Source organism: Pseudopipra pipra, chromosome 9 (genome assembly GCF_036250125.1).
Source record: "Pseudopipra pipra isolate bDixPip1 chromosome 9, bDixPip1.hap1, whole genome shotgun sequence".
NCBI classification, from domain to species: domain Eukaryota; kingdom Metazoa; phylum Chordata; class Aves; order Passeriformes; family Pipridae; genus Pseudopipra; species Pseudopipra pipra.
Genome location: NC_087557.1, coordinates 2,006,372 through 2,030,736, shown reverse-complemented (window position 1 = coordinate 2,030,736; position 24,365 = coordinate 2,006,372). Strand labels below are relative to the sequence as shown.

Sequence of the window (24,365 nt, the reverse complement as noted above, 5' to 3'; positions counted from 1 at the left end):
CCGGCGCGCACCGCGGCGGGAGGAGGAGCCGCGGCGGAGCTCGGGGGGACCCGCGCCCGGCAGGACGGGGGCGGTTGGGGCAGGGACGGACCCTCGCCCGGCACAGCCACAGCCGCCGCCTCCGCCCCGCCGGCCACACGGAGCCGCCGCGGGAGGAGCGTCCGAGCCGGGTGAGGCGGCGCCGTACGGGTGCCCTGTGGGGAGGGGCGAGGAAGGAAAGGGAAATAGGAAGGAATTAGGAAGGGAGGGTGTGCTGTCAGTGCCCGAGGTGCTGTGAGGGCCCCCGGGCTCAGCCCCACGCGGAGGGCGAGGCGGGATCTGCCGTCCCTGAGCCCCCCTGGACCGGCTCCCTCAGAGCCCTGTGCCTGTCCCCCCTCAGGGCGAGGCCGCTCCCGGGGCTCCCTGCCCGGCTCTGGGCTCTGGGAATCGCCTCCTGCTGAAGCCTTTTACAGCCCTCGGGAACGCCTGGTTCGAGTGCGCTCGTTTGTGTCGAGGGTGGCGTGTCTGTCGTGAGGTGTCACGGCAGTACCTCCGGCCCGGGGGATGGAGCGAAGGCGAGAGTTGCGAGAGTTGCACGGTTGGAACTGCCTCGCAGAATCGGTTGCGTTGGAAGAGACCCCTGAGACCATCGAGTCCACCCTGTGCCCGATGCCCACCTTGTCAGAAGGAGCCCGGAGCCCCGAGTGCCACGGCCGGGCTTTCCCGGAGCACCCCGGGCACGGCGACTCCGCCAGCTCCCTGCGCAGCCCCTGCCCTGTCTGATGGGCTTAAAACTTGGTTATGCGACTGAAGGTTAAAGGATGTTTGCCTCTGTTTGCTGGTACAAAATCGATGTTTCTGGAGCACTTGGGCGGGTAATTACCATCCCTTTCTGCTCTGAAGTTCCCGTAGATGTGATTAATCAACCCTGTCGAGATCTGCTGTGGTTCTGTAATGAGAAAACAAAAGAGGAATATTTGAATATTTTTTTCTCTGTGCAGTTACAATTTATTTTTATGTTAGCTGGAACTCAGAACTTGACACAAATAATAATGGCAGCACTCTCTTTTCTTAGGATTTGAAGATGTCTAAAAAGAAACTGAAGAAATTAACTGAAAAGGAAGACTCTTTGGATGGCCGGGATGACAAAGTAGGAACCAAAATATTATTACTGTTATTATCTTAATTCAGTCCCCTGTGTTCAAAAGAAAAGCATGAGTTGTTTAGTAGCTTTGTGATAGAAGGATGAATCCAATTTAAATAGGAGGTCATAAAGAGCAGCAGGAGGGTCGAGTTGGTCAGATAACTTATGTTTCTGTTTATGTATATAACTTAGGTTTTTCTCCAGGGCTGTGAGTAGTGTAGTTGTCAGAAAACAAGAACCTTTTTTATTTTTGTGTATCTTCCTGGTTGAGGAAAGTTGAGCTTAGAACTGTTACCAAAAGCACTGCTGTTTTCTGGGGTTGTTCTGTATCTTGGATCATACACTTTTATTTTCTGATGAACCACAGGTTGTACTTTTTGCGGCACTTTGATGAGTGACTCTCAAATATTTCCTTCTAAGCACTGAGACATAAATTAATGACCAAAACTCTCAGCATATCCTGGTATCTGCTTGTATCTAGTGAGTGAGCTTTCAGTGAATCACTTGTAAAATGCAGATGTACAGGAGTGATCATCTTTCTGGTCATTTCTTGCAATCTTCTTTTTTCCCCTTGAATTTTGCAAGGAGTATCTGAAGTAAGAGAGATTTTAACTGTCTTATCAAAATTTTTTTGGCAGCATTAATAAATGAGCGTGGTATTATGACCTTATAAACTCAGTTATTCATATTAAAAACTTTTTAATCTCATAGAAAATATCGTTCAAAGCCAAATATTTGTAGCTGGGTTTTTTTTCTCCTGAATTCCTTAGTATTATTCAATTTGTGTTTTAACATTAACTTAGGTGTTTTGTTGGGGTATTTTTTACTTCTGTAATACAAAGGGTAAGCACTTGGCTTTAAACTTCCTACTGTAGCTTATTGCCATTGCTGATGCCTCTACTAATTTGAAGAATACAAAGTGTTGCCTGATTTCAATTTGAGGCAGCATTAAATATTGCTTTATGCAGATATTGCAGATTAGCAAAGGCATATAGTGCTTTTGGAAAACTCCATAAAAGAGTATGGCGTAATAAACACTTGAAGAAAAGCACCAAGATCAGTGTTTACAAAGCCATAGTGTTGTCTACTCTCTTATATGGATCTGAATCATGGGTCATCTACCGCCACCACCTGCGTCTCTTAGAACGCTTCCATCAACGCTGCCTCCGTACAATTCTAAACATCCATTGGTCAGACTATGTCACCAACACATCTGTTCTAGAGCAAGCAGCTATCACAAGTATTGAGGCCATGCTGATGAGAACACAGCTGCGTTGGGCAGGTCATGTCTCCAGGATGAAGGACCACCGCCTCCCTAAGATCTTGCTTTACGGTGAACTTGCCACTGGCTGCCGCATGAGAGGAGCCCCGAAGAAAAGATACAAGGACTCCCTGAAACAACATCTCAACCTTGGCCATATTGATCACCATAACTGGTCTACTCTGGCCTCAAATCGGGAGGTCTGGAGACACACCATCTATAACGCAGCTGATGCCTTTGAGAAAGCACGCAGGATCACCCTCGAGGAAAAAAGGCAACGCAGAAAGAACCGTGTATTGCAGAATACACCATCTAAGGAGTCTTTCTGCTGTGCCTTTTGCAATCGGATATGTCTGTCACGGATTGGCCTCATAAGCCACCAGCGCGCCTGTAGCAAATGTGGATAGAGCCTTCCCAAATCTTCGTTCGCGAAGCCTAGCCATGATGCAGATATTGACCAACAAAAGCAACAGTGAGAAGCCAAACTATTTAGTAGCAAAAGGATGAGTAAACCTCTAATAGTGCAAGAGTTCTCCAGTGTGATCACAGGATGGATTAGAGGTGTCTTACACCCCAAACTGAGAAAAGGAACAGTAAGAAAACTTGCTTGTGATGACCAAATTGAGTGAAAATCAGAGAGTTAACAAGAGACTTTTAAGAAAAGGAAGAGATGGGTTGAAAAGAAATATTAAAAATGCCATGAAAGCTGGTGATGGTTGGGGAATAGTCCTTGAAGAGAGAAATTAGTACCTGAGCTGCTGGCAAAGTGGGTTGGATGTCACCAGGAGTTGTCCCACCAGCATCGTGAGCTCCACCTGCCCCAAGGGAGACCCTTCCCTGCCTTCCAGCCAGTGGGGGACACACCCTGGGGATATGGACATGACCTGAGGGGGCTTTGGAATTGTCTGTCATTCTCTTTTTTCTGTTGCATTGCTGACACTGATCCTACAGCTCCAGAACCAACCAACCAAGGCAGAAGTTCTCAAAATTGTCTTAATTTAGGACTCCACTGCTTTCTGCAAGCCTTTGATTTTTGAGTGGAGTGCTTTCCAGTGTGAAGTAAACCAGCTAAGGCCTGTCTAGGTAGGAAAAATCTCTGCAGCAGTGACCTAATGGCCTCACTGAGTCAGCACACCACAAGTGTTCAAGGAGTGAATTATTTGTAAAAGGATGAACTGTCTGGAGCTTCCTTATCCCAAGTAATCCATATGTTACTGTTCCCTGTTGTAACTTCCTACACTCTGCTGTAGTTTGGGGAAAACTGAGTCATATAACACAAAGGTATATAAAACTAACTGCCATGTGGGGCAGAGTTATCCAGAGTCTGTCCTTCTGCTGCTCTCCCTTCTCTCCCAGAGCTGCTGCTCTGCCCTGCTCAGAGCTGCCCTCCCATTATTCCGCGACATGGATGCAACATGGACACAGCAAGCAGTGATACTGCTGCTTCCTAGACAAGGAGTGTCCAAGTTCTTTGTTTGAGGACTGTCTGTACCCTTAACCAGGCCTGTGTGACCACATTTTCATGCTGTTCCTCTGTGGTGGTGCATCCCCCCATCCCTGGCCCTGCTGGAAGCACCTTGGAAGCTCCTGATAAGCCTTGATGGACCCGCTGAGCAGTGAAGGGTCCCCTGACTGCACCAGCTGGGCCGGGAGGTGCTCCCTGATCCTGCCAGGAGCTGCTGGGTGGTGCAGGTGGGAACAACCAGGAACATCCCAGCCAAGGTGGGGAACAAAGGATGAGCCGTTATCCTTCGGAACCTCGGTAAACCATTGACCTGGATCGCCGTCCGGGCGGAACGGCACCGCTGGGGATTGCAGCCCGAGTGGAACAGTCCCATTGTTACTGTGCTTTGGGAAAGAGCCCAGGACTTACGGACTTGGGATATGGCCAGGATGGGAAATTGGTGATGACCAAAGTCAGTGGCCTTGTGACCCTACAAACAGTGGTCCTCAGAGCAGGATGTCTGTTGGAATTCCTGAATCCTCAGGGACCCTCGCTGAGGTGTGGGCTGATACCCCCACACATCTCCACACTCCTCAAGGTGCATCCCTTGGCAGTTGGGAAACAAAAGGATTTGATGAATGTCACTGAATTGTGGAATTTTGGACAGTACCTTCACACACATGGCAGTAGGTGTGGGACACATCTTCTGACCTGGGAATTGATCACAGGATGGATGTTGCTATCTCAGATCTATAGTTAAGTCATTGTTGTACTGAACCCTGTTGAATCACTTGGTAAATGTTAAAGCACTCAATAATTAAATGCTGCTAAACCCTTTTGCACCCTTATCGTTGCATCCACATCCTTTGCACCCTTTGACAGAGTTTCCTTAAGTAGCCAAACCACTCAATCGTGGCACCATCTTATGAAAGTGTGTTTTATTTTAACTGCAGTTCCCTTTATAAGCCCACGATTTCTTTTTCTTTCAGACCTCTGAGGACACAAGATCTTATAAGCCCACTATGAAAGGAGAGACAGAACTCCAGAGGTAAATTCTTGCCCTGCCATTAAATGGAACTACTTAAAAATGTAACAATCACAGACTTTTTCAATGCTGAATTGAAGAACTTTTTCAACCTTTTCATCAAATAAAACACAGTATTTTAACTAGTCTTTCTTTGGGTATTTTAAAGCTAGTGTAAAGTAAATAATAATTACTGAGTATTTTCTTTACTCTTAGGAAAACCGACTAGGAAACTTTCTTCTATCACTCATGCTTTCTGTAGAATGTTACTATATTCCCATCAGTTGTTCCTTTTCCAAGTTCTCCAGTCAGTGCAGGACAAACAGCTTGAAAGCTGTGTGGGTTTTGACACTGGGTGACCAAGCTGACCTTTCAGGGTGACACACCTCCTTTATCATTAAACTGCTGTTAAAACTTATCTGTGTGATAAGAAGAAACTCAGCTTTGTAGGGTGTCTCTCAAACTGACAGATAACGAATGCAGAAAAGGCTTCTTCTCCATTTTTTTTGAAGCTGAAGTAACTGTACAGTGGAGAAATGTAAATCCAAAAAACGCTGTATTAAACTATTTTAAAGGACAAATGGTGCTGCAAGTTCATATTTAAGAGCAGACCAAACTGATGCTCATAAATACTTAGCTCTAACTGCCTAAATCAAATGTAGGTGCCTTTTTTGTTGCTGTTTTGTGTTAACTGGGCTAAATTACATTGCTTTTTTCGTGATGTTTCTGTAGATCCAAACCAGAGAAAGATGGGCAAGAGAAGAAGCGACACCGAGGTTCTAGTGTTTCTCATGATGCTGATGAAATATGCCAAGGAAAATCTCCAAATAGAAGGAAAACCCCAGACAATTCTTCAGTTAGACCTGAAAAGCAAAAGAAAGTCATTATCCAATTTAAACCCAAAGAAATTAAACACGGAAAAAGCACCCGCACTCCTGACACAGTGACCGCGAGCAAGGAACGGAGTCGCTTGGAGGGAACAGAGAAAAGGCTCTGGTACACCTTTGAACTTCAGAGGGAGAAGGCCCTGAAGAAAAAGAGAGAGAAAGCTGAACTCTGCAAGCTCAAGTTAAAAGCAGAACAAGCCATGATAGAGAAGTTTAAGTCATCTGTGTCCGATGTGCCACGGAAAAGGGCGGACGGCTCAAAGAAGCACAGTGAAGGTGGCAGAATTCCAAAGAAGCCACCCGGCACCTCTGTGAGACCTGTCACTAAGGAGTCGGATGTACTATCTGGCCTTTGGGAAGAGGAGGAAGAAGAAGAATATAAGGAGTTTCCTGTGAAAAAGAGGCACGTGAGTAAACACAGAGCAACAGACTCTTCAGCCGAGACACCACCACGATGGGACTCCCGTAAGCGCAGAAAGCACGATGCTGGTTCTCCTGAACCTTCTGGACCTTCAGGGACTGAAGAAAGGGACTTTGAAGCCACAGAAGTGTGTTTTAAGCAGGTAATGAGAACCCAGTTCTTTGTATTCTGCAGGTAGATATTTTGGGCTGGTTTCCAAGTGGCAGAGTTTTCCATACTCAGACTGTCTCCTTCCAGAATTCAGCCAGGTTTCATGGCTTCACCAGGGGGATTTTTGTCATCCCAGTGTAAACCTTGATAACGTGTTCCTTGCTAAATGGTTAAACAGAGCAGAAGAGTAAAGGTCTTGCATGTTTGGGCTGTGTCTGCAGATGCTTTCACAGCTTTGCTCTGCTGCTGAGGGTGTGGAATACTTCCATTTAGGTATAAATCAACAGGAGTTTGTTTCTGAGTTGACATGGTTGTATCATTTTTTAAATGAATGGACTTGAAGCAATGAAAACTTGCTGCCAGACTTGCTGGCAGAGTGATGCCAGGAGAGCTTGCTGTGGATCTGGGGTTAAATTGGTACTTTTCCTGCAGAACTTCCCATTTGGCTGTGAGGGGTTCATTTCTGAGTTCAAGCTGAGGTGCAGAGCCGAACACAAGCTAGATCTTGAGCATGGGGTGGTTCTCTTTGTTGTTGTTCTTGTGTAACATGCCCAGAATTTTTGAGGATTTCAGTGCATGGTATGGTAGTGTGAGCCTTTTGTGTGTATGCAGAGATAGTAATTCCTTGCAAAATCATGGAATCACTGAAGTTGGAGGGCCCCTCTGGAGATCCTCCAGTCCAGCCCCTGTGCTCGAGCAGGATCAGCCAGAGCAGGTTGCCCAGGACAAAGGATGGAGACTCCACAACCTCTCTGGGCAGCCTGTTCCAGCACCTTTGACCCCCAAAAAGTTGGGGTTTAGTGTTCAGGTGGAATTTGCTTTGTAATCCACTGTTATTTCTTTAAATGAGAGCCATCCTTCTAAGCTCTGCTGAAATGATACTGTAGATGCTAAAAAACATAGAATTGGTGTTCCCTATTCAGTTCACTTGGGACTATTCAGTGTTATTTAAAAACAACTGTAAAAGTCTGATACATGTTGTACTTTTATTCTCACTTGTTTCTAGAATTTGGGGAGCCTGTGCACATCTGAGTCTTACCAGGAAGGTGAGGTCAGAAAGCCTGTGCCTGTCCAACAGGTGAGTGATGGACTTGTTTAACACTGTACAGCTCTATCCTGGAACTCCTGACATGGGGATCACTTGCTCCTCAGTCTTCCTTGATGTTTTGTGGTGTTGGGAGGGTTTTTTAATCCTTCCTGCAGAACTTTAAAGACTTTCCAGCCCTTCAAGACAGTCAGAACCGAGAAGCAGACCAAGAGGTTGGTAATGCTTTAATTTAACACTTCTGAGTTGTATTAAAAAGCAAAGGCACTGAGGTTGTGTAGCTGGACAATTCCATGACCTTTCCTAGTATTTGGCATTGTTGGCTTATGATCTGCCCTTCAAAAATGTGGAGCATTTATTTTAAATGCTAAGCAAACTTGCTAAAGTTTGCTAATCAGGAGCTTTCTGAGATAAAGGTTGTCTTTCTGTTGTTATCTGCAAGGGGCCCTCATAGTTGCTCACATTATCCAGCTGTCTCATTTTCCATCCTCTAACTTTTTAGCTGGGAGAAAGACTTTGTTTTTAACAAGTGCCTGTGAGGAAACTCGCAGTTTATGTAGCAAAAAATGGAACAAAGTTTTTGGGTACCAGCTGGAAAGGTCCTAAATCTTCTTTCCAGGCCGTATTTTCGATGCCTCCAGTGGAGCAGAAGTTCTCATGGCTTTACATTTCCTGTACCAAGTTACTGTTTTTCATACATCATTTTGAGTCAGTTTTAACAGCATTAATGCAAAAGGATCTTTGGGGGGGACAATTATGAAGTGATTCCTTCCAGTGGATTGCATCCATGCCCATGTTTTCCCTGTAGATGCAGATAGCTGAAGACTTGCACGTTGCCCGTGTGGAGAAGAGGATGGCACTGTCTGTAGTCCAGGCTTGTGGAGAGCTCACAAGCATGGACATTGATCTTCCAGAACAGGATTTAAATGTTTCTGCTGGTATGTCGTGGTGCTCTTTGCTCTCTGCTTGCAACTGGTAATTACAGTTGGCTGATGGTCTGAATAGGGAGTACACAACTGATTATTTCACTGCTGCTTTGTTTTCTCCTTTTTCTCTTCTTTTCCCCCAGAGGCTTTTACTTCTGGTCTGAACATTCTGGTGGTGATTGACACAAACATCATGATTAGTCACCTTGAGTTTGTCAGATCCCTGAAGTCTGAGGATATACCAGGTATGTGAATCCATTGTAAGAAAAAACAGATGTCGTAAGAGCTTGGAGCTGTCTGGAGAAAACCAAAGCTGGGCTCCTTCAAAGGGCAGCAGATTTCCTGCAGAGGCAGAAGGCTGGTTCTGTGAGCCCAAACAAGCTGCCTCTCATGGGAAGTCCAGCTATGGAAGTATTGTGCTTATCCCTACCTACCTGCAGGGAATCATGGCAGACATTCCCAGGAACATGCTTGAATTCTTGGAGCTAAATAAGTCTTACCCTTTCTAAGAACATAATGCAAGCATTTAAGCCATAACTAGTGATAATTGTGTTTTCTACTCCTTTTAGAATTTCTTGTCCTAGAAATCTAAGAACATTTAAAGTCTGGTAAGCCGTGAGTCAGTGCTGTGTTTCTGTTTGGTAAAGGTCACAGAACTGAGCAGTTTTCAGGAATTCAGGAAGCAGGTTCTGGGTTTAACATTTGGCTCTAATATGTTGGGAAGGTTTCGGTGATTTAATGTTAGCAGGTTTAGGGTTGGGCATGTCAGTTCTTGGAAGCATATTTGGAATCCAGCAGAATGTTTAGGGTGCTTCGATTCAGCTCATGAATACACTCATTCCAGCCACTTGGAAAGTGGCTTTAATCATAACTTTACTCCTGAGTAATTTTCAGGAGAGCGTCAGACCGTATTTCTCTTCCCATTTTGGGAATGGTGTTGCCTTGCCTACACTGGGTTGCCTTTTCAGAACATTGCAGTTCCCAGTTTCTGGTCCTGCACGTTGAGAAGGCCACAGATTCCCGACCATTTATTACAAAGCAGATGGTTATTAATGTATTTTCTCAAAATTCCATCTCATAATGTGAATGAGACAGAAAACAGTTGAAGTGTTTGTTGTGAGTGGACCAAGTTCAGGCCATACTTACACACAAATAAACCCTTGGTGCAATATCCATACTCTGATTCCTGGCTTAGGAATGCTGGTTGGCAACTGGAACAAGCCATGGCTCCTTGTTGGGATGCTTGTTTTGGCACAGTGACTGTTGTGGTCATCCAGGTGTTTGCAGCCTGTTATTTCAACTGCTGTGTCACCTTGCTATAACATCTTACAGCAAGTGTGTGACAAGGTAATTGCTGCAAATGTATTTTATAATATTGCTACACGCTGTTGTCAGAGTGTTCTGTTGATTAAAATTGTGTCTTCCTTTTGTTTGCCTAATATTGTCATTTTTCCATGTAATCAGTGTAGTGCCGGTTTGAGGTTGGGTTGGAAAGAGGGACCTTGGCCATTTCAGTTCTTTTTTAAATGCCAGATTCTCTTGAGCAAGGAATGTGATAACTGGTGGCAGAAAGAGCAGTGTGAACTTGCAAAAATACGATGTTTGAATTAAAAGTTCTCTGTAGTAGTTTGTGTGGCTCTTCAAAATATCATTTATTGGTTGTGGTTTGTTTTTTTCCTTCCAGGTGTTGACAGACTTGCTTTAATAATTCCCTGGGTCGTCCTACAAGAGCTGGACAACTTGAAGAAGGGGAAGATGTTGCAGCATGTCCGGGACAAAGCTATCCCTGCAGTCCAGTTCATCTACAAGTGTCTCAAAAACCAGGATTCCAGGCTGTGGGGACAGTCCATGCAGCTGGCTTCTCAAAAAATATGTAATATATGTGCAGTCACTTGGTGTGGGGTACTTCATCCTTGGAGTTCACCCAGCAGGAACCTTTAATAGAGTCTTCACTGTGCAGCTTGCTAATTACAATTAGCTAATAGGTGCCAGCAGCCTTCAGAGCAGAACCAAGGCTGTGCTGTGCAAATCCCTGATTACTGTCAGTGCCATGTTCAGTGTGGTTTGCTCAGGGGTTCCTCAGTTTCACTTTACACTTCTCTCTCCTTGTTTGGGGGTTAATTAAATGTACAAGCAATACCCTGGCTGCACTGAAATATTTCTTGCCCTGCCTTTTTGCAGATGGGCTGAGTGACGAGAACAACGACGACCGTGTCCTGCAGTGCTGCCTCCAGTACCAGAGCCTCTTCCCTCAGGCTGTTGTCATCCTCTGCACGTGAGTCCTGCGTGGCTTTGGGTCTCGTGCCACAGGCACTGTTTGCAAAATGAAGAGCTGTTGTGCAGTAGAGCTCTTTGAAGGGCAATCACCCCCTGAAAAGCTTAGAATAGAGGGATATCATAAACCATGGAGACTGTGGATGTAACCACCTTCATGTCAGGCCTGAAGCAGAATTAAGTTTACTCAATATTCAATTTTAAAACTTGTTAAAGTATAGCTTTCTCAGATTTTAGCCTGGTTTCTCATATATATTACTGAAGTTACAAAATAGAAAAAAATATTTGTATTAATGATTGAGATACTTTATCACTGTTCCCAGCAAACACAGGGTTAATCTGAGGGGGAAGCTGGACATGGATTTGCTGCTGCTGTTCCTGTTTTGTGAAGATAACAGCTGACTTCTGAATGTTGATTTTCATTTGATAGGAGCAGGTGAAGCTGTTTTTCAAGGGCTAGTGTTCCTTGGCTGTACTGTAACAACTTGCTCTGGTCTCTGCTGGAACCAGTTCCTGCCTGGTTCCAGTCCGTGGGGTTCAGACACTGGGCACCAGTGAGTTTGTTTAAGTCGACAGGAGTGGCTGCTGAAAATACCATTTCAGTCACAGTATTGGTGGTCATTTTAGGTTCCTTTGAGTAAAGAACAAGAAGTGACTTCAGAAGTGCTTTTCATCCAAAAATCCCTTTATCTTCTCTCCATATAAGCAGTGGGAATTTTTGAGAAAGCGCTAAATCCAACTTTGTCCTGTGTCTTTGGAGTAGTTCTGCTGGAGCAGAACCTCAGGGCAGCATCTGGGATAGTGATTTGGACAGTAGAACAGTAAAAAAGGGTTTCAAAAATGGGAATTAACTGTAGCAATCAAATAAGATTGCTATCTTATTGCCTTGTTTGCTTTAAGATCATAGAAACCAGGCATCATTGCTGCAGTATTTAGAGCTGTTGTTTTCTTAAAGCAAACCTAGAGCCTGAAACACTTTTCAGTATGTTTCTAATTTCTTTTCAGAAAAGATGCTTTACTTAATTTTCTAGTTTAATTTTGTGATCTGCTTCTAATTGCTTGAGGAAAAGAAAGTCATCCATAATGAAGTTCACAAAGCAAATTTTCCAGATGCACTTTCTCTCCGTGTGTGTTGCTTTTATTACTTTTATGTCAGCAGTTCATTCTCTCTTCTCCTAGGGATGATAAAAATTTATGTAATAAAGCCATTGTGAGTGAGGTCAAGGCATTCTGCAAAACTGATTTGGTCACTGCTCTGCAGAATGTGAACGTGAACAGGCCCCAGAGCTGTGGGGAACAGCAGCCAAAACGTGGTGAGTTTGTTGGATGTAACAGTTCCTACTCTAATTTCAATTTTCCTGTGCTTTGAATCCTTAGGAATACTTTTTGTTTGGGGCACATTTGTTGTTTTCAAAGGTACATGGTTTTCTGAAAGTTTGAGACCTTTATTCAAGCATCTGTCTCAGAGTTCTAGGAAATTCAAGTATGATGTGTTTTTGTTTTATAGAAAAAAACACAGCACGAATTTCCTGTGCTTAGAGTCATTTAAAAATTACCCTGAACCTTTTAGGACTGGAAGAGGTTCTTCATTTTGTCAAAATTTGCAACGTTAAGGAGTGATCATCTTAAACTTGGTGATAACCCCACTGGCTGTACATAATCTAAGTTATTTAAGGAAAAAGGAAATGTGGAGTAATATCACAAATTAGTAATGCTCTGGGGTTAGTAGCTCATAGTTAAAAATGCCCACAGTACAAGTGGATATAACTAGAAATACTTGAAACCTGTTTAGGTGTAGCCCATCTGCTTTATAAACATATAAAAATAAATATATAAATACAAAATTTATTGTATTTATATAAATATAAAATGCAGTCTGTATGTATGGGGATGAGTTCTCTGTGTACTATCAACACAAATTAGATACAGAAACAGTTGCAATAAATACCTTTTACATCATTGGTTTGGCAGATACAGAATTTGAGAAGACACAAGGAGGTGATGCTGGGTTCACTGCTCAGTTCCCAAATGTGCTTCCAGACCTTGAGAAGAACTTAGGAGAAGCTTTGTCTTGTATTTTGGAGACTGAAATGAAACTTGCATTCGGAAACCTGTGGATGGAGGTGGGTTTTATATCATCTTCCTTGATGTGGGTTTTATATCATCTTCCTTGATGTTTCAAGTATGAAGAAGTTTAAATGTCCTTAATGTTTTAATGATAGTAATACCTGTGCTAAGCCAAACAGCTCAGTTATGCAGTTCACTGCCAGTGGACAACTCAGGGTTCATTTCTAATATTTCATTTATAACAAGGTTGTTCTATTTGACCAGTAATGACTGTGCAGTATTTTAACAGAATTTTAATAGTGCAGTGGCAGAGATGCTGGCTGCTCAGTGTGAATTTTCAGAATGCTTTTTATTAGTTGCATTAAAATTCTATTTATTTCAGCTTTTCTAGTCTGGGTAAATCACTGCATTGTAATTATGTCCTGCAAGAAATCATTCCATCACATCCTGTGTAATCCTGGGGCTCTTCTTGCAGGCATTTCTTCCCCACCACAACAGATGTTTTTAGATACCTTGTGGATAAAATTGCTCAGAGCTCAATTGATTACAGTGCAGATACAGAATTACAAGGGTGTTAATGAGAACCTCCAAACACTCTTTCAAAAGTATTTTAAACAGAAATTGTACCCAAGGACCAGGCACTATAAATTGTCCGTGCTTTGCTTTAGATTCCATTTCATAGCTGGTGGGGGTTAATTAGAAGTTTAAATTTCTTGCAGATAAGCCTCTGTGGCTTTAAAAAAACCCCAGAAAGTCATGGGATGACAGTTAAGCTTTTGGTCACTTCTGTTTAACTTAGTTCATTTCTGTTAACATCTCTTCAAACTCTGGTTTCACTTGATACTCATAAATTTCAATTTTTTGCAATACATACATGTTACTTCATGTGTGTACAGTCAGCAATTTTTATTTTTATTTTTTAGCAATACTAGAAAACCAAAGTCATATTTATTGTTGTTCTGGCCTTTGTGCACAAGTAACACATTAGATCACTTTGAGATAACCCAGGAGCATTTGGATTTTGTTTTTAGAGGAAAGAGGAACCAAAAATTATGGGAGTGATTGTACATTGTGCATGAGCATCATTATTCAACCCATGTTGCTGAATCAAATCTTTATTTAATAGATAAACTCGTTACATGTGAATAAAGCTTTATTTTTGAGGAATCACTGAAACTCTACTTCAGCAATCACAAATCATCCATTAGGGGAGAACAGAGAGAGTGGAGCAGTTGTGGAATGCACAGGAATAGGTGTAAATGAAAAGCAGCCTTTGAATTTATAGCGTGTTCTCTTTCAGATCCTGTATCTGAAGCCACCATGGACATTAGTAAACCTGCTGAAGTGTTATAAAAAACACTGGATGGCTGTTTTTGGTTATGTGGTGCCAAGGAGTTTACTTTCAACTGTTGAGTGTCTCTCTGAACACCTTTGTACAGGTAAAAATCCTGGAGAATGTTAATTGTAAACTTGTAAAAAGCCTCACTGTTCTGGTTATAGTTACAGACAGTGTGTATTAATGGTTGCCAAAGTCTCTGAACTATTTTGAAAAAGCAAATAATCATTTTCCCTCCTTTGCCCCTGTGTTATGTGGGCAAATAATCTACAAATGATCTATTGCCAAAGAAATTATGGAGTAGCAAAGGACACTTGATGTGGCAGATGAGGACAGGGAGGTTTGTTTTCAAAAAAAGCCAACAAAAAAAACCCCACAAACCTTTGACTTGTTTAAAGATGTCTTTTAAGATTTGATTTTATCAGATATTCCTGTTAAACTCACCCAGAGGGTGGCTGGGCACTGCCCAGGCTCCCCAGGGCAGTGGGCACAGCCCCCAAGGCTGCCAGAGCTCCAGGAGGGTTTGGACAATGCTCTGAGGGACAGGGAGGGATTGTTGGGGTGTCTGTGCAGGGCCAGGGGTTGGACTGGATGGTCCTTGAGGGTCCCTCCCAGCTCAGGCCATTCTGTGGTTCTGCCTTTCTTGGGATATTTGAGTATTAAATTTGCCTGCCAAGACTGATAACTCCTAACATTTATTTTTTTTCCTCTTATATTGATGTCTAAATATCAGATAAACCATTTGACTCCTCAACAGTGCGTGTCTTGCTCCAGGAATCCAAAAAATTACTCCATGCTTTCAGCTCAAGGTCGGACTACAACGGTGTCCTGCCCCGGGCTTACAGTGCACTGACCAAACTGTGGGAGAGGCTGGCAGAGGTGAGAGGAGCTCCAGTGCTTGTTCACCTCAAGTTGTTCCATGGTCATATTACAAACCTGGCTTAGATTTCTTAATTATTCCCATCATTTCCACTAAGTTTTGCAGGAAATGTTGTCGCTGGTATCTTTTCAGAGTGAACAGACCCCAACTTTAACTTTAATTTTCACGTGGTGAATATCTGTAGATATTTGGGAGACTCCTTTTTCCCCCCAGTATTTGTGTTAGTATTGGGAGGGTGACTGAGCAACATTATTTTGTCTTAGCTTTCTGTTGCATTTGTAGCTGATGGGCCTTAAATATTAAATTGCTGTTTCTCCTTCTGAAGAAGGAATCCCACACTATGAGTCCCTCACTACTGCTCTTAGTGTGTAGAAGTGTTCTAGTTTTCTGAAGTTAGGAACCAAATACATTCATGATTTGTTTGCTGAACTGTTTTATAAGGTGAGGGCAGACAGTGAGCAGCATTTATCAGAAGACATCATGGTTCTTTCAGAAAATGCTGAAAAAATGGAAGCCACAACACCCAATCTGCCAAACCCTGAAGAAAAAGAGTTACATCCAAGCTTTCATGTGGCTCAGGAAAGCAGGCACCAGGAAATCTGGTCGGTCCTTGAGGGTGTTTGGAACACAATGAACCTGTACAGGTAAAGCTAAAGGAGCTCAGAACTTCTACAGAACCTTAAATAATTTTCAAACAAGCACACTTAAAAATTGAGCTTTTTTCCCCCCACTATTTTAGAATAAAATCTGTTGATAATTAATCAAAATCAAACCCCAAAACCCCACAAAAAAATCACACAACCTGTCGCACAAAGAAGTTGGGAGCATGCAAATTATGTCCTTCTGCTGCTCTGTTGTGGGCAGCAACTGAAATAAATTGCCTTGGAAAATGTTGTTGAAAACCCCACAAATGTGAGACATTCATGGCAATCTCATATTTATCCATGAAAAGAGGCGTTCAAGCTCCAAGATTTCTTGTGGTTATTTCTTTCCAAATCCAGTGGAGGTGTATGAAATTCTTTACCTTATTTTTAACCTTTAATCAGTTTGAAATAGAAAACGTTTTCTTGTGAAGCAAAATCCTTCACTGAATAAAATCCAACTGCAGAGTTTAGGGATGAATTTCCTTTCTCGTGGAAACTCAGAATTGCAGGAAATGAACCCCTTTTCCATCTGGGTGTTTTACCATTGCTTTTAGTTCAGTTATTTTGTTCTGAGACTGTTTTACACAACATGGGTTTAGTATAAGTTTATATTTGATCTAGTTTTTTAGTAGACCAAATACAATGCACACAACAGATATTGAGTTTCTCTGCACTCTGAGGATTTTTATTAATTGCTTTCCTCTGTCTCTTCTTTGTTTCTTTTTAATTTTAGTATTGAAATATTCCAGAAGTTGGACCCCAGTGCAGTGACTATGGCTGCAAAGTCTTCATTTGAGGAAGCTTTTTTAGGCCTGCAGAAGCTGTTGGCAGCTGTGAAGGATATCCAGGAAGGAATTAGTAGGTGAGCATTCCAGCTGGGGCAGAAAAGTGACTAACAGTCACTTGAAGTCCCTAAAAGTCACTGAAATATTTCAATACCAAACCACACTTGAGGTCTGTATGCTTAGTTATGTGATTCCCAGTGGAAATCTTGGTGTCAAGGCTACATAGAACCATCTCTTGGTAGCCAAAGAACATGAAACCGCTGCAGACATTGAGATCTCTTGCAGGGAATTTTCTCTTCTGTGGGAGGAGAGCCCTGGGATTTGTTTTTCCATGTTTGATGCCAAGCAGGTCAGTTCTGCTCCGAGGGTAACTGGAGCTGGGACATGATTAATACATCAGCTCTGATGGCAGCAGCTTTGAATAATTCAGAGCATTGGCTTGCCAAGGCCCCATGGAATGGGGGCAAATCTCCAGTGTAGTGAAGGACACATTTTGGGGCTTTGTTCCCAATTCCAGAGTGTTCTTCAGGAGTCAGAACCTGTGTCCCAGCCCTGACAATGAGCAGCAGCTGCACTCCCCATTTAGGAAGGATCATATTCCCTCTGCCTTCATAGAATCACAGAATTCCAGCAGGGTTTGGGTGGGAAGGGACCTTAAAACTCATCCACCCCCTGCCCTGGGCAGGGACACCTTCCACCAGCCCAGGTTGCTCCAAGCCCCGTCCAACCTGGCCTTGGACACTTCCAGGGATCCAGGGGCAGCCACAGCTTCTCTGGGCACCCTGTGCCAGGGCCTCCCCACCCTCACAGGGAACAATTCCTTCCTAATATCCCATCTAAAACTGCTCTGTCAGTGTGAGGCCAGTCCTCCCCATTTTTCCAAGAGAGCGGAATAATAAAACTGAAGTTTCAGGAGGAATAATGAATTTCCTGGGTAATCTTACTCCTTTTTTTTAAAGCAGTGTAGTATAAATCCATCCAAAGAATTGTCTTTCAAAGAGAAATGATCTGAGTATTATGAAAGCAGAGACAGAAAAATATTGGTAGAAACATGAGCTGGAGCAACTTGGTGCCAACAGGTTCATTTTATTGCTAGTGGGTTTCTTTCTCTAAGAAAATTGTTCTAATTAAGCAGGTTACTGCTAAACTTTGCTTTTTTCATTCCAATCCCAAAGTTTTTGCAGCAAATCCTATGGTATCAATTTATAGCCACGGTGGCTGAGATTTCCTGGGATTATGGTGCTTGGGGATGGTCGTTTCTGCCTCACAGAGGTGTTTAGGTGCAAAATGTTACATTTTAGTGAAAGCTTCTCACCTCCCACCTTCCCCCTTATGGGAGAGCTGTGTAACAATGAAATCTGAAGTGCACAGGATGATTCCTTGGAATGGAGAGTGTTCCTGGAGGTTTGCCTTTGGAAAGGATGTGCAGGTTTGCAGTAGGTGGCATCGTGGAGCAAAAAATGGGGAGAATCTGCACCCAGGGCTCTGCTGCTCTGGCCTGGAGTGCAGGGGTTTAAGGGACCTGGAGACTTCTGAGTGGGGCTTCCAAAGAGTCAGAAACCAGATTTAGGACTCCTTGTACGTTTATATAGGAATTAAAGCAAAAGTTGTGAAGTCTTCCTGGAATCCCAGACTGGTTTGGGTGGGAAGGGACCTTAAAGCTCCTCTCGTTCCACCGCCTGCCCTGGGCAGGGACACCTTCCACTGGAAGGTGAGAACCTTCTCACTTCCATTTTGCTCTAAAACTTTGATTTCTGTCCTTGATTTCTGAAAAAATACCTTTTGGTGACTTACAGTTAAATTATATGGTAGCAGAAAAGGAGGCCCTGGATAAAAAGTAGTGCAAAAGCTCCAGTTTGAATATTTGGAGCTTTTAGTGCTAAAATGCAAATGGTTTCTGTGTTCCCTTCGGGTCCTTGCTGCCCAGAACAAAGAGTGGGAGACACCTTGTGAAAGTTTGGAAGTCTGACAATGAAATTATCCTGAAAGTTCAGCTGCATTAAAAGTTTAGATTTTCAGAGTGTTGGAAACAATTAGAAAAGCACAATGACACTTGTTGAGATAAATGTGTGTGAGATGCCCTTAGTCAGAAAAAAAGACTCCACTGGTGGCACTGCTCCAGCTGCTCAGGCTTGATGAGCAGAACATGGTAAGGACAGATACAGATGTTAAAAAAAAAAACAACCAAAAAGGCTGTTTGATGGAAGTTGTCAAATTAACAGCTTTTTACATCTTACCCTTTTCTTCTTTGGACATTTTTAATTTTATCTTGGCTTCTTCCTCTGACAGCACTGGGAGCAGAATGGGATTTAAATTGCAAAAATCTGCGTGCCAGAAATGTCTGACAGTGCTTCAGCTCTAAAACTGAGACAATAATTCTGTGGTTAGCAACTATATGTCATTGCTAATCATGAAGAAAGATTATTAAACTCTGAAATTTAAGTCAGGTAAAATTGTGAGACCATGACACATTTTTAAATAGTATTTCTGAGTGTTTATATTTGTGTTTGAGTTGGGTATTATTTGGAAGCAGTTAATTAAGGGACCTAATTTAAGGTCTCTTAAATTAAATCTTTAAAATAGTTGACATTTTCCCTTGGCTGATTAGATCTGATTCCAAGGTTTATAGGGAAATTTTACATGTCTTGATGTTTCCTGCCAAGTTCCTTTGAGATAAATCCTTGTTCTTAGAAAAGAAAGAAAATTCAGCCTTTGGTGAATTGATACACTTATTTCTAGTTGGATTTTTTTTTCCATCTGTTGGCTAAGAAATAATTGTTTTGTTCCTGTGCCAGCTTTAAAATCCCTCACGTCCTCTTAGATACAATCCTCATAAATATTTATACTAATACAGTATCAGCTGTAAAAATATTTGCCCTGCTCACTGCAGGAAGGAACCTGAATTCTGCTCTCTAATATTTTATCTAAATGGAATTTCTCTCCCACTCCCAATGGTTTGGGAAACACTGGCTTAGACAAGGGCTCCAGGAACATTTGTAAATCAGAAGTGTAATTTTTTAAATCTCAGCAGTGCAGGGGGGGCTGTTCCTGTATCAGAAGTGATCACTGAAGGTTGGCATTAAATCCTTGAGCAGTGGTTCTGCAGTTTAACTCATCTCTGCAGTTCTGCAGAGGGACAGAAACTGTTTTCATCAAAGGAATCGAGATTTCTTTTTCTTGGTGTCCAGTGAGGGAATTGTCATTCCCTCAGGCTGCCAGGGCAGGGATTTGTGTCAGGAAGAAAGGGAAGCTTTGCCCTGGGAAAAATCCCTGAATTTCCCGCCAGGTTCCCCCTTCTGTTTGAGCAGTTCATTTGCTGATTCTTTCAGAGAGGTTTTACTTTTCCCCAAATGCGTTGGCACGAGCGAGGAACCACATCCTGAGCTCTCTCCTGTCCATCTCTTCCAATCTCTTACACTTTGTGCACGAGTTTGGCATCAGGTGAGTGACAGGGAAGGAACATCTGGAGTGGTTTGGGAAGCTCTGTTGCTTATGAGATAAAATCATCAAGAGTGACTCTCTCCTTTGTCCTTTCTGGCCCCAGAACAACGTTTAACCTCCCTTTTGGAGCAGGTATCCACAGGCACTATGTCCATAACATTCTCTGCCTCACATGCTGAATATTTCCAGGAAACTGTAGAACCACTCTGGAGTCTTTAGGTTGATCAATAAATTGCATTTTAGTGGCAGTGCAGCTTCTGTGTCACCCCTCCTTGCCAACCCCTGCTGAGAGCGTGACTTGGATTCATTAAAGTTGAATTTCATCCTGTGGGCTGTTGTAGTTTGGTTTGGCTGTGCTGACAGAAAGGCAAAAAAAGGAAAAAAAAAAGAGGATTTGCACCCTCTGCTTTTGAAACACAGTGTAGACAGAGAAGCAGTGGATGGTTATTTACACATTTTATTTTGGGGTTTTTTTCCCAAAGAACCAGAGGCACAGTGGGTTTGTCCACCCACCTGAGGTCTGGGAGCTTGCAGGGAACTTTTGGTGATAATTCCTATGTAAAATCATGATGGAAATAAGCACTGAAGTTCCTAGTTCAGTAAATCCTGTGCTGTGTCATGGGCTCCCAGCCTGCTTCAAGTACAGTGTCTTTTAACTGGATTTTCAACTTATGCCTTTAGTTTTCCAGTTTTTCAGTTCCTAATTAATTCACTTATAAAGGCTTACAGCTTGCAAAGGGAGGGAGGGGAGAATTTGGGCACTTTCCCATGGGAAAGTAAATGGAACTTCTCAGAAAGGTTTTTTTTTTTTCCAAACTTGGTCATTATCTTAATGATTATTTACCTATTTAAAACTTCAGAGGCAGAATTTTGTCAGTATTTCGTAGTATATATCAAGTGTTCTGTGTGTTTCCATGTGGATTTGAGGTACATTTTGCAGCATTTAGGAGGGTCCTGCTTTTCCTGGGGAATGCAAATGAAGTTTCACTGAGGTGGAACTGAATTGTAGCTGCTCAAGTAGAGGAGGATAATTAATTTGGGGAGAAAACCCACTTCCTTATTGGATCAGAGTTGGGAAAGGCTGTCCCTTGAGGTTCTTCCTAAAGCCACATCCCTTCAGCTGCCACATCCCACAGTCCCTGGGCAGTACTGGGTGGGAATTATTAGCAGAAGTAGGAAAAGTGGGAAGGGAATGGGAGTTTGGAGCGAAGGAGTTAAAGCTGGAGCTGCTGTGGGAAAGCTGGGTGGGTGTCCTGTGTGGCTCTGCTGTGGCTCCACATGAATCCAGCAGGACTTTGCTGATGGGCAACAAAAGGCTTCTAATTATTGCTGGGTTTCTTCCCTCCTCGGGGAGGAATCGCCCACGAGAAACATGGATTGCATTTGTAATGAGGAAAAGCCTCCGGAGAAGGTCCTCACAGAAATAATAAGCTCTTTAATTCTTTTCGAGGAGGCAAAGGAAAAATTCTTCAAAGTTCATAATTTCTTTTTTGTTTAAAGAAAATAATTAGATTTTTTTTTTCCCCTTGAAGCATTTCTGACTATTTTTTTAACCCTTTCACAGAATCCTTTTACACTTGGCTTTAAAAAAAAAACCCAAACTTTTCTCTTTCAGAATTTTGAGCCCCACAAGCAGTTTCCAAGACATTTGGACCCTCTATAACTTCCTCAGAAGACACGAGGTAGGACGTTTTCTGGAGTATTTGGTCACTTCACTCACACTTCTTATTTCCAGGAGCTCTGAGGTTGTGTCTCATCACTCTGTTTCCACTTCTATTTTGTTTATTTGCCCTTATTTATTAGGTGTTGAAACATAAAGATACATTTTTGGTTGGCACCTGCCAAATGTACTCAGATTTCTCCCAGTTTTTTGTTTGACTTTCTGAGCACTTATTTGGTGTGAACGAGTCTCTGTTGAGAGTAAAAAAGCCTTGAAATGAGTGTTTGCAGTAGAAGATGTTTCTATTTAGTGTATTCCATATTTCAGAGGCTTTCAGTGCTCTAATATACAGAAAAAATATTTGGGCTTGGGACCTGTACATGTATTTTTTGCATTGATGTGATCTATCTTCATTTGAGGGGGGTGTGTATATGTATATACACATAACTACTGGGTAAATTAAGAGAGGAGGAAGAGTTATTTAAGGTCTTTCAGGTTTGCACAGAAATGGTTAGAAAACGAAGCTGGAGTTTGTAATATTTGATTTTATAGCAGATAGGATGACTTTTTAAATGTACTCTCTCACCCTGAGAGCTGTTAGGTAAAACATTACCTGTGTGTGATACCAGCTGTACATATCTATACACACAGATACAGATATCTTGGAGATGTGGTACTTGATAAATTACTATATTCCTTCTTTGTTTTAGGTGAATAACAGTCTGAAATTCACTGCTGAGGAGCTTTATGGGTGTGTTTCCCAGGAGTTGTACAGGTAAGGCAGTGCCTGACCACACGGGGGGGTTGAGGCAGCGTTTTGACATGGATTAGCATGGATTGAACGTGCCTTTTATCGTGGATTAACCAAGGTCCCCTGAGAGAAATCACGTGGGCAAATCCAAAACCCCCTTTGTAGGAGGGGCAGGGGGAACATGAGTGGGGATTGGTTTTTTTTGTTTTATTTCCTGAGGAGGGAGGAGCAGCAGAGACACCACAACCCCCATTCCCACCCCCCTGCAGCACCGGGAGGGGAGGGAATCGGGAGCAGGGAATCAGGGGTGAGGTTGGGCCCAGGAAGAAGGGAGCAGTTTGGAGATTTGGGTTGATTTCTCTTTCTCCTGCTGTGATTCCATTGGGAACTCATTCAGGTGATTTTCCCCAGTCACGGTGGTGACTGGTGAGTCTCTCCTGTCCTTTTGTGACATTGTCCTTCCCTGCCCAGCTGAGGAGGGCAGTGACAGTGGCTTTGGTGGGCACTGGTCAAACACCACATGGATGGATTAGAAGTCGATCCAAATGAAAAAACCAGTTCTGGCTGTTGGCTCTAGACCTGCATCAACACAGGCAGAAAGAGAAGAGGGGGTGGAAATTTGTGCTCAGCAGAGTAGAAAACAGAAGTACTTCGGAGGCTGGTCTGGCTCAGGCTGCACTTGTGGAACTCAGGGATGGGTATTTTCCTCTTTTTTTGAGGAGTAGCTTTTAAATGCTCTTTTGAGAAATAATCTCTTGGAAACCAAAGTTATGGAATGTTTTCATGTGATCAGGTTTGGATCCCTCTTTTGAGGGAAAGGTGTAAATCATAAATCAGTGTAGGCAAGAGACTTGTTTTGGGTGTAAATACAGTGTATGCAAATATGAAAGATGGTTTGAATGGAACCTTCCAGAATCCCCAATGTGTCCAGAAAGCTGGAGGATGTGACTGATTCCTCCACCTTCCCCTGACCCAGGGAAAGGGAGCAGAGCTCTGCCTGCTGCAATTGCGGGGTGGCTGTTTTAAGGAATTAATATAAAAGTCACTGCTGCTTGTTGAGCTTTATGGAGATTTCCTTCTTGAAAACTATTTTCTTTTCAAGGAATATTTGGAAAGATTCCCGTCTGTGCGATGGGTCCACTGTGCCCTAACTGTTGTCTCTTCCCTAGGGAAAGGCTGGAAGTTGGTTGCTGCCAGCTGGCACAGCTGGAGCAGACCCTGGAGCAGTGCCAGGTGTCGGCGCACAGGGAGGCCGAGAGCAGGGGCTGGCTGTGACTCCCTGGGCTGGGACACCCCCGGGCTGCGACATCCCAGGGTTGTGACCCGGAGCCAGGGGCTCAGCCCTGCCTTGGCCTGGCCCAGGTGAACCCTGACTCCCCAGGGGAGGAGAGGGAGGTGCTGGAGGAGCCAAAAACCTGCCTTTTGTTCTCTACGGTGCTGGTTTGTGTTGGAGTTGAAGGAAAAAGAACCTGGTTACCTGTGGACATTAAATGTCGAATTTCTGCTGAAATGGAATGCTCTGTCTCAAAGGAGGGTCCCGGCTGGATATCCATGGATACCCAGGAAAACCACGGCTGCGTTGGGACGCAGAGCAGGGCCGGGCTGCTCTGAGTGCTGTTAATGAGCCCATAGGAAAACGCTGGTGTTTGTTTTGCTGGTACTTTAGAGGTGACAGGGGAGATAAAAGAGTCTGTTGTGTCCCTTGGGGGGCTCTGGAGGACGGAAAGGGGCCGAGGACAAGGCTGGGAATGAAGGACTGAGGAGGGACAACGGGGACAGATGGATGCTCATTGTTTTTAAAGACAGAGCAGAACCCCCTCCCTGCTGCAGGTGTGTTTGTCCTGGAGCCCTTCACAGAGGAAAGGGATGTTTTTCCTTTGTTAAAATGCCTGCTTAACCTTCATACAGTGGAAACGTGGTGGCAGTGCTCTTTGGGAAACTCCTCATCCTTCTCTTGCCACCTCCTCCTGCCAAGGTGGGACTGGTCACCCTGCTCTGCAGGTGCCATCTCACTGCACTGCTGGTTGCTTTCCAGAACTGCTTTAAGCCCGTGAAACTTTCCAAAAGCCATTTTCCAAGGCCTTTCTAACGCTACCTCTTCTGTGTGTGCATTTGTACAGAGACGAGAGACGACTGGCAAAGTTCTAAAGGGTCTATTTTGATATTAACTTCTGGATGTATTTGTAAAACCTCGATTGTACAGATGTAATTTATTGTTAAAATAAACGGTGGTTAATTCTTGAGTG

At 43.3% G+C, this 24,365-nt stretch overlaps 1 protein-coding gene across 5 annotated transcripts; it reads left to right on the top strand.

Annotated features, from left to right (window-relative positions):
• The first annotated feature begins 42 nt into the window (after window positions 1–42).
• SWT1 (SWT1 RNA endoribonuclease homolog) lies at window positions 43–24,362 on the top strand. Of its 5 annotated transcripts, none has more exons than XM_064664057.1 (19): window positions 43–170; window positions 1,055–1,129; window positions 4,818–4,876; window positions 5,585–6,302; window positions 7,317–7,388; window positions 7,514–7,570; window positions 8,164–8,293; window positions 8,425–8,526; window positions 9,966–10,154; window positions 10,463–10,556; window positions 11,735–11,868; window positions 12,527–12,678; window positions 13,923–14,061; window positions 14,692–14,837; window positions 15,280–15,482; window positions 16,216–16,344; window positions 21,324–21,390; window positions 22,079–22,143; window positions 23,289–24,362. In XM_064664057.1, exons 2-19 carry the CDS (start codon window positions 1,064–1,066, stop codon window positions 23,392–23,394), a joined length of 2,628 nt encoding a protein of 875 aa, XP_064520127.1. In that variant the 5' UTR covers window positions 43–170; window positions 1,055–1,063; the 3' UTR covers window positions 23,395–24,362. The 5 variants fall into 5 exon arrangements, with proteins under 5 accessions (XP_064520127.1, XP_064520125.1, XP_064520128.1 ...); XM_064664055.1 differs by lacking the exon at window positions 43–170 and adding an exon at window positions 599–854 and having other exon boundaries at window positions 11,735–11,865; XM_064664054.1 differs by lacking the exon at window positions 43–170 and adding an exon at window positions 604–854.
• Window positions 24,363–24,365: the final 3 nt, after the last annotated feature.